Source organism: Microtus pennsylvanicus, chromosome 5 (assembly GCF_037038515.1).
Source record: "Microtus pennsylvanicus isolate mMicPen1 chromosome 5, mMicPen1.hap1, whole genome shotgun sequence".
In the NCBI taxonomy this organism is placed as follows: Eukaryota; Metazoa; Chordata; class Mammalia; order Rodentia; family Cricetidae; genus Microtus; species Microtus pennsylvanicus.
The window spans coordinates 54,457,497-54,471,024 of record NC_134583.1 but is presented as its reverse complement, the minus strand read 5'-3'; the positions used below and the strand labels follow the sequence as shown (position 1 = coordinate 54,471,024).

The 13,528-nt window shown below is 39.0% G+C and overlaps 1 protein-coding gene across 4 annotated transcripts in view; it reads left to right on the top strand.

Annotated features, from left to right (window-relative positions):
• Far1 (fatty acyl-CoA reductase 1) overlaps positions 1 to 5,574 on the top strand; it is a 54,931-nt gene extending 49,357 nt beyond the window's left edge. For 3 of the 4 annotated variants that reach the window (XM_075971947.1, XM_075971945.1, XM_075971946.1), the window contains one exon: positions 480 to 3,237. In XM_075971947.1, coding sequence (XP_075828062.1) covers positions 480 to 642 — 163 coding nt within the window. In that variant the 3' untranslated portion in view covers positions 643 to 3,237. Of the gene's footprint in view, positions 1 to 479 lie in introns of all 4 variants that reach the window. The other variant, XM_075971944.1, reaches the window with a different exon arrangement.
• Positions 5,575 to 13,528: the final 7,954 nt, after the last annotated feature.

The following is a 13,528-nucleotide window of genomic DNA, read 5'->3' as shown; positions in this document are numbered from 1 at the left end:
TCCAGGTTTCTCCCACCCCTCTTTCTTTATTTCTGACAGGACCTCATTCTGTAGCCCAGGCTGATCTCAAACTTAGGATCTTCCTGCTCAGATTCAGCCTCCCAAGTGCTAGGATACCCAGTTATGATGCCACCATGCTTGTCTTAACCTGCAGTTTGTTGAAGCCTATCACAGGAATGGGTACAAAGCAATTGCTCAGTTTAATTGTTGTTTACTGAGTCTTTAGTCCAGGTACACTGACACGAAAAGACTTTGCTGTACTCTCTGTTGCTAGAGTAAGGCATTAGTATGCTGTTCGGGTATGCTGTTCAGGCAGGAAGGCATGTTTGAATTGTGCTAACTTTTAGTTTAGCTTTCAAATGTTGAAAGTTCAAAGATTGCTTAGAACTTTGATTAAAATTATAACTATTAATTAGCTGCTATCCAAAAATAATTTTATTCTAGAAAATATTTAGTGTGTCTTTTGATTTGCTTTCCAGGTTGCGGAATATCCGTTATGGTTTCAATACTATCCTTGTGATTCTTATCTGGCGTATTTTTATTGCAAGATCACAAATGGCAAGAAACATCTGGTACTTTGTGGTTAGTCTGTGTTACAAATTTCTGTCATACTTCCGAGCATCCAGCACTATGAGATACTGAAGACCAAGAATTTAGCATTAGAACATCTATGCATACGGTGATCTAAATGCACAAAATGTAAAATGTACCTAAGTCATCTCACCTTTTGTTAAGACATTAAACCATCTTAAGTTTGAGCGTGGAGTAAATTATGGTCCATTTTATGTAACATTTTAATGTTTATGCTGAAAAGCTAGTGAACACACTGTGGTATGCCAGCTCAGATTTGCAATACCCACTCAAACTATGACTTATCATTTTGATCTTTGGAATGCAGAGGGTAGGAAGAGGAAAGAAGTGGGACTATGGGAACATTGACCAGTATAACTGTGCAGTTCTGGAACATACTAATTAAAACATGCCTTAACATGCAGTCCTAAAATTCAGTGCAATGGAAAGTGTGCAGAGAGGAAGCCTAGCTAAATTAGTTAAGTATTTGATTTGATTCTTCAATGTTAGATTTTTTTTTTGATCAGATGAGAGGTGGGTTTTAGTTTTGTTAAGACCACAGCCATGTATTTTTGCTTCCTATAAATTATAGGTGGTAGCATATATAAAGACTTGTTCTAACTTTCTGATTAAATGTGTGTTGCATATCATTTTTCTGCAAGTAATCAGTTGCTCTTAGGATCAGAAGGCCAAATATTATTCTAGAGACACTAACAGATCTAAGTGAACTTGAGAAACCGGATCAGTACATGCTCTGTGCATTTGAAGCAAAGTGAAACCCTGCACAGTAAACCTGTGTTAGTACCAAATGTAACTCTAGTGAGATATGTTCTCATTTTGAAGAGGATTTCTTGAGACTTGATTGGAGATGGCATTGGGGAAGGATTTGTCACATGTGTTCTCTCCTCCCTTACAAATTTTCTCGCAGAATTCACCCCATCTTGAACGTGCATTATTCTGAAGGAATGTAGTTACGGCTTTTAACATTAAGAAAATGTCCTCATGTGTTTACCAACACATACTAATTTTGACCTTGAAAGCTGAATTCCTTAAAAATAAATAATGCATAAGTATGTGTATAAAATTAAATAAAGGATTTTACCATGTAAAGTAGCAAACTTTTGAATGAGTATCAAGTCATCATTTCTTTGCATGTTGTTTTAGCTTTAGAAAGACATGCGTTATAGAAACAAGTAATAGCAAGAAAATTGATGTATATTTATTGATGCATTACAATTCCCTTTAAATCTTACTAGTTTGTTACTATTTTATCATATATTTTCTTTAATGACTTGTTCAGCACAACACTGTTATAATTAAGCTGATCAAGTACTACATTTAAATCATCAGCCGTGTATCTTGAAAGTGCTTAAAGGGGTCAGTTCACAGTACAAGAAATGAAATGTAACTTTACATTTTAATTTTTTGCCAGTTGAAATGCAGTGTAGAAGAAGTTTATTTTGCTATTGTGAAAAAGCAAAATGTAAGGAAACCAACTTTTTCCATGCAGGTGTATAGTCTTGAAAAGGAAAAAAAATGCTTCTATGTTGAAGCCAGACTTTGTGTAGTAAAACTTATAAACATTATTTTAAAAGAAGTATGTATGTAAATATCTATGTATTCTTTGGAATGATACTGAAGTCTCTGGTCTAGGACCATGCCTTGTTTAAGGTATGAGAGACCATGATAGTGTGCGAAAATGGAATAAATGATGCCTATAAGGTGGCCCACATAATATACATTGAATACTCCATGTCTCCAAACACATTTCCATGATGTAATGACAACACACTAACCTTTGTATGATTTTTGTACATCTGTCAAATATACCTAGAATCTGGTGAATTGTCTTTGGGTCTCAGAAAAGAATCAGGTGCAATGTGAGCAGGTCTGTAAAGTGGATCAACATGTGTCTTCTGTTTATTGCTCTTGTCATCTAATTTAAAGCAGTGCTGACTAGGGCTATGCTGAGGTTACAAATTAATTTTGTGTATTTAGAATCCTGTTCTCAAAAGAAAGGTAATGAATAAATGACACTCATTCTGGAATTTACAATTTTGAAATTAGTACGGAGAGATCATCAGTCCTCACCAAGTATGCTTTGGAGTCAAGTCATATTTAAAGGATTTGTAAATGTATTTTGTTTGTTTGTAATTTGCTAGATAGCACTTTTAGTTCTGATTTTATTTTCCATAGAGATTATTCAATAGGACAACCTATAAAATAAATTTATTTCACTCAACTTATTTGACAAAACCGTATTCTAAACCATTTGGGGGGGTTTTCACTATCTTTCCTTCTCTGAACTCTGGCATACATATTTGTACACTGTAATGTCATTGTAACCATTTAATTGCCTTGGCAATGCTAATGTATCTTAAAGCTTAGTGCAGATAAGCATGAGCAGGTGGTATGTTGTTTGACTTAAGGGTGACATAGAATAAGCGTTCCTCCAGTCTGCCTGATGAAGCTTGGAAGCAGGAGGGGACTCTCCCCTCTCTCCTTTGTGTTTGTCTATAGGAACTGATTGGAAAATTTTGTTTTGTGTATTGTTTGTTTGTTGTTTTAAGTGTAAACTGATAATCTTTTATAAGAAGTAAATAGAAGCATTGGGTGCCTTTGTTTGTAAACCAAAAAGTAATAAATGAACCCTATATTTCTATTCTAGCATCTATTGTATTTTTACACTGTGGAAATCATCCATGAGTTACCGTGACTACGTAGTTCTGACCATTTCATCTTTTTTAGGTGCCCTCATTGATTCTCAGCATCTTTTATTTATGTCTGAGTTATTCACACAGTACTTTAGAGGAAGCATATAGGCATAATATAAACACTTAGTTAAAAATATTTTTATACAGCAGTTAATAATGAAACAGATTTTGTTTTGTTTTGTTTTTAATGTAAACAGAACCAAGAGACCACCAGCACATTTCTAGGGCAAATCACATCATGTTTATAGATTCTTCACCAGTAATTGATCTACTTTATTAAAAGGATTACTCATTTTCACAGAGATTGAGTGAACCACATGGGGGAGGATGAGAATGCGTCAGGATAAAGTTGCAGTGTAAATGGTTTTGTAAGCATGGCTTTCTAGGCCAGCTTCCAGCTCTGTCTTGAAACCGTTTGCACTGACTTGTTCTGCTTTGAAAACAAAAAAAAATCTAACTTTGCATGAGAAACTTAGAGAAAAGGGTATATGCTGCGTAACTTACCATGGAAATGGGTTTCACAGTCTGTTTAAATGTATATGAAATATTTTCTTAATAAAGAAAATTTGAGCAACATTGTTTGATGTGCTCCTTTTGCAAGTTGATAAGTTCAAAATGCTTTTACTTATAAAAGCTCCAAGTGGTATACAAGTTTAATATTTTTCCTGTTGAGCTCCAAGGAAGAAAGCTCTCATTCTGTGTGTGCTTGTGCTGGGCTGAAAACCATGCATCATAATATCTGTGAAGATTTCTCCAAAATCATTATATAAGCATTCTATTGAAATATTATCAATATATTTATCATTAAGATAAATACACTAATGACTTTCACATAGTAATATAATTTTATATGAATAAACCTTTTAAAAAAGGAAACATGCATGTAAGCAGACAACTGAGGACAGTTTTGATATAGTCATCCAGGGAGATCATGTATTTTAATTTGTCAGTGTTTAGTTTGATACTTAATACTCAGTTTGCTTTATGTTAGATTTTTCTCAGCTTCTGTATTTCAACTTGGTTCTTGGTTTCATGAGAGCAGACTCAGCCTTCATGCTGGACATTGTAAAGACTCTAGCTGACACTTTTTGAGTACTTAGTGTTTGTTAGGCATATGCTAAGCATTTCCATATGATGCTCTATTTATGCCTTATAACAAGCCCTCTGTTAAAGGCACCTCTGTTGTCCCTGTTTTATTTGGGTAACTGAGGCATATGACACATAATACTATCAGTGTCAGAGCCAGGACTTGAACTCATTCTAGCTCTGAAGCCCACAGTTTTGTTCAATATAACTATAGCTGGCCCTCCATATCCATGTCTCTGGATTCAACCCATCATAGCTTGAAAATAATTTTAAGTTACTTGCAAACATCTCTTCCATAAATGATATGGTATAGCTTTGGTCTTGTGCCCTTAATTGCTTGAGTGTGTTTCTCAGGTGATTTGTTATGTAAACCTATATGTATTTAAATCTAGATGATTAATCTATTCTATACTTAGGGCATATAATATATACTGTTAAACATGTGGCCTGCCATTTGAGGTGTTCTGTGCTGCATGACTGTTTACATAATTTTTATATCCTATTAAGTATAAGTAATCTAAAAGTACTTTTATGTGTACAGGCCAGTATGCAAACATTGTGCAACTTGTATAAAGGACTCGGACATATCTGGAGATTTTGTATTTGAAATCACTGTTCAGAGAAAGTTCCTTGTCAGGTTGTACTCATGTTCATTTTTCCTTCCTAAAACTGTTATCCGACAAACACTGAATGCCTAGTATGCTTAGGTACTGTTTTATATGTCTTTATCACCAAATGATAAGCTTCAAAGTAATCCAGTCCTGAATGACACACTATCATCCCTTAGGAGTTTTTTGGTTGATAAAAGCAGGTTAATGTGTACCGCAGATAAGGACAAAATACAGCTGAGAGGAGGGAGCACTCACTACTTTAAGAAAAATCTCATCATAAGGTGTTTGGGTTGTGATTTGAACACCCAGCAGGAGGAGAGTGGTGGAGAGAGGTTTCCAGGTCTTTGGAAGGAGTTGTGTCTGGAAAAGTAATGTGAACCACAAGGATACTTATTTTAATTTTTGGTGCTAAAAAATGGCAAGGTAGTCAGGGAAAGTTAAAGCTGGGGAGGGAGGGAAAATGGAGGGCCGTTGTATGCTCAGAACTCACTGTTGTGAAATGCCTATCAGAAACTAAACACCACAAGGTTTTCCTGGATCACACATATCCAAATATAGATTTAAATAAATGAAAGTGTTCAAGAGAAAAAGCATTGATGTGGTGTCGCTGTTTTTTCTTGCGAGTATAAGCCACACCTGTTGAAGCAAACCTTGATCTCAGTTTTCTCTGATCTCTCACAATGTAGTCTCCAGGTAGCATGGACATCTTACTGGAACACAGAAATACATTTTGAGTCAGGAGCCCTGGAGTTCAGCAATCTGTTTTTAAGAAGCAACCCCCCCCCATGTAATGCTGATGTCCACAAAAACTGTATAGAATTGTTCTAGTCAGTCCTGTTGAGGTACAGTGTTCTAGGTTAACCCACTGGGATTTCAAGAGAAGGTCAAGAAAAATCAAGATGATAGGATATGAACATACATAAAGGTCTAAAATGGCCTGAACTGAATGAAGAGGCCCAAATACTAGATGCTACTGCTATGTGGGGAGATGGGTAACCTAGCTTTTGTTCCTCTTTCAGATTTTCTTTGTTCTGCCATGAGCATGAGTCGTTTTTAAACCAAAGTTTCTGTTTTAAGTTACAGATGAAGGCAAAGCATGAAGAAGAAAAAAATCAGTCAAGGTTAAAATGTGATTTTGCTCCTTTAAAGGGCCAGGGTCTATTCATTCCGGATTGTTAGCTTGAGGAAGCATGTCTGGTTAGCTTGCCAGCCATGAGTGCCTGTCTGCAGCCAATCACAGATCTCACCCGTGTTGACATTCTTATTTGTTAGTTAGTGAGCCTTGAGTTTATAGAATGGACTAGCCCAGAGGTGATTTCTCTATGGTGAGAGCTAAGAAGGAATTTCTGGTCTTTAAAGCTGTGCTCCAGAGCCCCGTGCCGTGGTAGTGTCTCACCACCATAGCAGGACACAGCCAGTTGAAAGTGTTGATAATCTAGTTTTAGCTGAGGAAATAAGGATTCTTTTTGTCTTGCCCTCTAATTAAAAACGGGGGGGGGGGGATTAACATGCCCCATTATACGGAAAATCCCTGTTTGTGTTTCTTCTGCTCCATCTGTGAGTTCTCTCAGCAGGCAGACTTGCCTTTTAACCGATGAATTAAGATGCCCTTTTAGCAGTCTAAGTGTTTTATGTACAAGACTTTGTAAAGAAGTCTGAGAGGATATTGCAAGTTCACACCAATAACCTTTATTTTTAATCGAGACATGTTAATGACACAAATGGTGCGAGTTAGGGGGAGGAAAGATTTATTTGGCTTATATTTTCAGGTTATAATCCATCACTAAGGCAAGTCAAGGCAGGATTTTGAAGCAGAAACCATGAAGGAGCACTGCTTGTTGGTTTACTCATAAGCCTATTCATAGTTAGCTTTCTTAATATAGCCCAAGACCACCTGTCCAGGGAATGGTGCTTCCCACAGTGGACTGGGCTCTCCTACATCAATGAACAGTCAGGACATTTCCCTACAGGCCAGTTTGTCTAGGCAATTAATAACTCGTTCCAAGTGTTTCCACTTAACTGATTCCAGGTTGTGTCAAGTGACAAACTTGACAACACTTGACAAGCTTCATTCAATAAACATTGATAGGCTATTTGTTACTCACTAATTTAAAAACTATTTTTAAATTCTTAGATTATAACAGTATCAAATGGGCTTTTTGTTTTGTCTTTTTATTTGTTGTTGATGAGACATTTAGCCAAAGAAATTTAGTAGTATAATAGATTAAGGACTCCTTTGATTCTTAGCTCAATAACGCCAAGATGGTTGGGAAGGCACACAGCATCTGACAGCACAGTAGGGTGGTCTGTGCTCGCATTGACCTGCCCTCGCATATGAAGGCATCACTAGGCCTGGACCACTGGACAGTAAAACACTGTCCATTCAACGTTGCTCCTCAGTTTTCTCTTCCCATAGTTGTAGGATTATTTGAACTCCTACCATGTTAGCGGTTCCCTCTTACCTTGAATTTCAGAGACCTTCTCTACAAACTCCTTGTTTAAATACATGTTCTTATTAGTCTACCAGACCACCAGATTCTAGGTCATCACAGAACAAATAAGTTGGTTTCATAAGGAAACACCACTACTTGTATCCAGAAATCCTACTTAACATTGAAATGTGCTGATACAGCCTCATAAAGGCATCACAATAAAGGCCTCACAACGACCCCTTAAGAAGGAAAGTGGAAGTGTTTCTTGTGTCAGAAAAGAAATCAGTTTCTCCAGCAATAACTAGTATAGCAGGTAAATGCATACATGGAGGTTTATAAGAGCTCCACTGTGGAACATTTTTCTCAAGCTCAGGCATGGTACACATAGCCATCCCTCAGGCCTGTGCCTTACCTGTTTACCAGCCCTGCTGCCCTTGCTGTGTATTGCTTGGTTAGCCCTCCATCTGGTTTGTGTTCCACCTCTCACTCAAAAGTTTCCTTACCATCTTGACTCCCAGGAGCATCTGGAATCCATTTCCCAGGCTGATCCCCCTTCTGGGAGATGAGAGAAGCTCACACGAATTTAAGGTTTGGGACATCACCACACGGATAGATTGAGGTCAACAGGGTGTCCATTGCTAACCTGTTGATTTGCTTCTACCTGTCAGTCTGTAAATTCTTTTCCTTTTTATGAGGTAACTCAGCAAATAAGAGTTGCCATCAGAGAAAAGGTTATGCTTATTGAATTTCTTTTAAGTTGGTTTCTCTGACCTTACATTCTTCACCATATTGCTAGTGTTCTTGAACAGTTGAGTTGTAGAAACTCCTGTCTTAAATGCTGCCCCTCCCTGGATGAGACAGCTACAAACTGCACTATTCTTTGCCATTATTCTCCCAAACCAATGCTCCATAGCTGACCAGTGACTGAAATAACCAGGAAATCACTTTAAACCTGACTGTTCTTTAGACCAGAGCTTCTAGTTAGTACTAATGAGAAGTCCAAGAGTCTGTGTGTTTTAAACTCTTGTGATTCTGATGATGAGCTCACAGGCTTGCGCTTCCCGGCCCTAATACAGTACTTTTCAGCAGGACCATGTGGCAGGGAAGTGTCTGGGCCCCAAGTGGGGCATCCTAGAAATGGGACCTGGGATTAGTATTTATAACAAGGCTTGTGCCTGGGGAGAACAAGAACCACCCAAGTCTTTTTAAAGAGTTGCCCTTACTATACTGGACCTGGGGGGTAAGGGGTAGGGAGATATCTATCATTTATGTTCCAAATGCAGACCACAGCTGTGTGCAAAATCGCTGTTTAGCATTTTCCAGGAATTCCCATTGACCCTTCAGTAGAAAGTGCAATTGTTTGTAAATGAACCAGCTGCACTGTCTCTTAGTGACTACAGAATGGAAGTTCCTAGTGACTTCTAAAAAAACAAGCAAACCTGCTCTATAAGGACCGAGAAGCCAAACTGCATAGTGGGAGCTCTAACAGACGTCTGCTTAGAATGTAGTAAGTGTTCAGTAACTCTTCCCTCAGGATCACACAGAATTTACTGAATTTGTGTATCCTAATTTGCATTTTCTACAGTACACTGATTTTTCCCATTTCCAGTGTTTTCTTGCACATTCCTCACCTCTAAGAAATATACATTTTGAGTGAAATATTAAAACTCAGTTCTCCTTCTCCTCCTAGTGTTCATAGCAGTTCATTGAGCACCCTTGCTTGTTGACTTTTCTGCAACTAACAGCTCTTGCCTGGAAGAGTTCCTTCAAAACAACCCCACCCAACACAGCATTTCCATTGGCCTCACCCATTTCAGAACCAGCTGTCCCCGTGGATTCTGTTAGCTGCTCCTTGAGACATCACACCCTGTGTTCCAGTTCAGTGATGTGTAGCCAGTCAATTGTTTGGCAAACAAGTTGGTCTTCCCTTTCCTAAGGGCCTAAGAGATTTTAGCTGGTGAGTAGGGCTCCATTTGTGTTTCAGGGGTGTTTCCCCTTTCTTGCCTGCATTTGAAAGACAGATGCCTAAAATGTGGAAACTTTACTAATTGTACAAAACTTGACTCTTGTAACCGAACTTCACACGGCGTCAGCCTGATTGTCTATGCTGAAGGCACGGGCAGCCCCTGCCGTGTAATTAGCAAGAAGATCAAACTCCAGAAGCTAACTCCAAGCCAGCCGGAAAGGAGGAGAAGTCACCCCGCCAACACAAATTTAAGATAGAAAATGTTCCATTTTGAAGAAGGAGAGGGCGAAGAGAAAAACCTTTCCAGTTTGAACTAGATTCCTTCCTCAGAATCAGAAACGCTCGCTTACACCTGCATTTCAAAGCTGTTAGATCACATTCTTGCTCTGCATTTGGGTCTGGCTATTCTTTGCTCTCCCCCCCCCCACACACACAGCATTTTCACTTGACGAATGAACAGTTTTCCACAGTAAGTTGCATTTTTTAAACACTATTTTAGGTGTATTTTTTCCTGCATGTGTGTGTGTGTATGCACCACAGTACTTGCCTGGTGCCTTGAGGAGGCCAGAAGAAGGTATGGGTTCCCCTGAACCTGAAGTTCAGATTATTTTGAGCTACCACGTAGATGCTGGGGATTAAATCCAAGACCTCTGGAAGAGCAGCCTGTGTTCCTGACTGCTAGCTGAGCCATCACTCCAACCCTACCAGTTTTTTTTTAATATTTATTTATTTATTATGTATACAATATTCTGTCTGTGTGTATATCTGCAGGCCAGAAGAGGGCACCAGACCTCATTCCAGATGGTTGTGAGCCACCATGTGGTTGCCGGGAATTGAACTCAGGACCTTTGGAAGAGCAGGCAGTGCTCTTAACCACTGAGCCATCTCTCCAGCCCCCCAGTTTTTTTTTAAGGCTAAATTATTTTTTCCATTTCAGTTTAAGCCAATAATTAACAATTGTTGACCAAGGTTTCTGTCCCACTCAGTCCTGCAGCTGTTCAATCCCAAAGAAACACACAGAGGTCTACATTAATTATAAACTGATTGGCCTAGTAGCTCCATCTTCTTATTAACTCTTTATATTAGCCCATAATTCTTGCTGTGTTAGCCACATGGCTTGGTACCTTTTTCAGTGAGGCAGTCATTTCTTGCTTGCTCTGTGTCTGGCTTCCTCTCTGTCTGGATAATGACTATAGACTGAACTTTCCTCTCCCAGAATTCTCCTGTTCATTGTCCCACCTCTACTTCCTGCCTGGCTACTGGCCAATCAGCATTTATTTAAAATACAAGTGACAGAGTACAGACCATTAGACCACAGCACTTATCCCCCCTTTTTTTTTTCAAAATGAGAACTCTAAATCAACTCTCCTTTGTTTAGCTTTTCTACTAACCATTATCCATAACAACTTGTAACCAACATTCTAAACAAAGGCAAACATCCATAATCCATTTTTTGGGAATGTGGGCGTAGTTTTCCAGGCTACTTCCTGCTGGTTGGGGGCACTGATAATCTTATGGGGACCTAAAGAAAATTTAGTCTTATGATCAAGTCCTGACTGGAGTATCCTGTGAGGCATGATCATCTCAGGCAGCAGTCTTTGAACTGTTCTAGATGTAGAACTCAGACATCTGGGCCATTCCTGCTTTGGAGATTTCTCAAGAGGTCTTCCTTGGTCAAACCTGATTTTTCTTATAGCAGAATGAATCAACAGTCCCTCATTTCCTGTGGAAACAAAAGCAAAACATCTTCTCCAGAGTAACATCTTTTGACTTAAATTTTAAAGTCAAAGCATTTTCAAAATATATATATTAGATTAATCCAGCAGCATTTTAGCAAATGTCTTTTAGCAGCTTTTGCTCCTTTCTCAGTCATCAAGCAACTTAAAGGCAACACAATAACATACAGTATCCAGATTCTCTGTATATTTTTTATCTTTGTGTGGCTTTATTTTAAGCTCCATTTCTTTTATTTTTAATTTTTGGCTTTTTGGAGACAGGGTTTCTCTGTGTATCTTTGTCCTGGAACTCACTCTGTAGGCCAAGCTGTCCTTGAACTCATAAAGATTCTTCTGCCTACCAAGTGCTGGGACTAAAGGTGTATCCCACCACACCTTGAACTCACAGAGATTCGTCTGCCTCTGCCTCCCAAAAGTTGGGATTAAAGGTGTGTGCCACCACACCTTGAACTCTGACCTCAATGACCTTGAATCTCTGATAGAGCTTGAATTATATATTATTTTGAGGTCATTGACAATGACCTCAAAATGTAAACAGTATATAAGTGTCTTGATCAGAGGTATATAATTCAAGTATATAATTCAAGTTCAATCAGAGGTAAGAATAATATATAATAGAATAATATATAATAATAATAATCTAGTTATCTTTGTGCATATGTGCATGTGTGTGTGCACATATGTGTGCAAGTATGCGATCACAAGTGCAGGTGGGGGCGAGAGGAAACCATCAGCTGTTATTCCTCAAGTGTTGTCTGCCTTAGTTTTCTCTCACCAGCCAAATAAGTTAGGGGCCTTCCTGTTTCCATGTCCAGGGTCATACTTAGGATTTGCAATGAAACCACTTCACTGACTGAGCCATTTCCATCCACAGTCTGAAATTATTTTTTCTTAGCCAAACTTTCTAATTTTAGTAGTTTCTAATGGGGATTCTGTAGCCCCTTAGCAGTTCCCCACCCATCTCCCTTCCTTCTCTCTCTGTACCTTCCTCTTTCAAGCTGAACTTTCCACAGTGAACTGACCTTTGTGAGATCCATTTGGACTCTGCCTTTAACTTTAGTTGGGTTCAGCCAGTGAGTACCATGTAGAGTAGAAAACCAGAGGAGAGAGTCCTTTTTCTGGGTTCTGACTTGACTGGCTACCTGGCTGGCTGACTGCAGAATGCCAGGGCTGCTGGACCACTCTGCCCACTCTGCAGTGTGTTTCTTGGAGTTCTAATCACAGCTTCCAGTCGTTGCCCTGCAGGTCTTCCACTTGTCAGCCAATAGTGTTTCACCATTTCTTGTTGGCTGTCATAATGTAGCTTACACTCTTGTAGACAGCTGGCTAGCCTAAGTTCGTGTGTGTGTGTGTGTGTGTGTGTGTGTGTGTGTGTGTCTGTGTGTCTGTGTCTGTGTGTATGTATGTATGTATGTATGTATGTATGTATGTATGTATTTATATAAGTTCACCAACTTATATAAATGGTGCTGGTACCTTCCACTGGTAAGGAGTCAGGCCCCAGATGTGGGATAAAGCTTACTAGTCTTCAAAGGGATTTCATCTCTTTCCAGTTTGCTAATACTTGTTAGCAGCCAGCATTGTGCCCCATGGTTACATGGGACTTGAGCCTACTCTTTCAACTATATCACCAGAGAGAGGTTTTAGGAGTACATTGGTTGATCAGACACCATCACTCAGAAAGTGAATTACTGGCTGATAGACTCTTTGCTCTCTTCCTATCAAGTCTGAAAGTCCTAGGCTTTCATTTATAAAAAGTCCTTCATTGATCCTGTAGGAGCATTTCAACTCTGGAAGAGACTGATTAAGGCTACCCAAAGTAGGTGCTCTCTCTTACACCTACACATCCCTTCCCCCAGAATTCTGCTGAGTCCTATCCATAAAGACCATCCAGGTGAGCTAGATATGAGAATCAGCCTTGAAGGACCTATTTCCTTATGCTAAATTTTGCATCTGTGACTACATGTTGTCTACTAGGTTCACTTAACACTGGGAATAGGTAAGTGTTGTGGTAGCCTGCTTATTTGTTTCCCTGCTGCCTGGCAGTTCAGATCCGAAATAATCACACAGAAACTATACTATATAAAACACTGCTTGGCCAATGACTCTAGCATATTTCTGGCTAACTCATATATTAAATTAACTCATCTCCATTAATCTGTGTATCTCCATGAAACTGTGGCTTGCCGGATAAAGTTCTAGTATCTGTCTCCTGAAGGGCTACATGGCTTCTCTTGATTCTGCCTTCTTTCTCCCAGCATTCAATATAGTTTTCTCCGCCTAGTTCTACTCTGCCGTATCAACAGGCCAAGGCAGGTTCTTTATTCATTAACCAATAAAAGCCACACATATACAGAAGGACCTCCCACACCAGATAAGCATCCTTAATTCACCTCTGCTAGAGAAGGCCTAT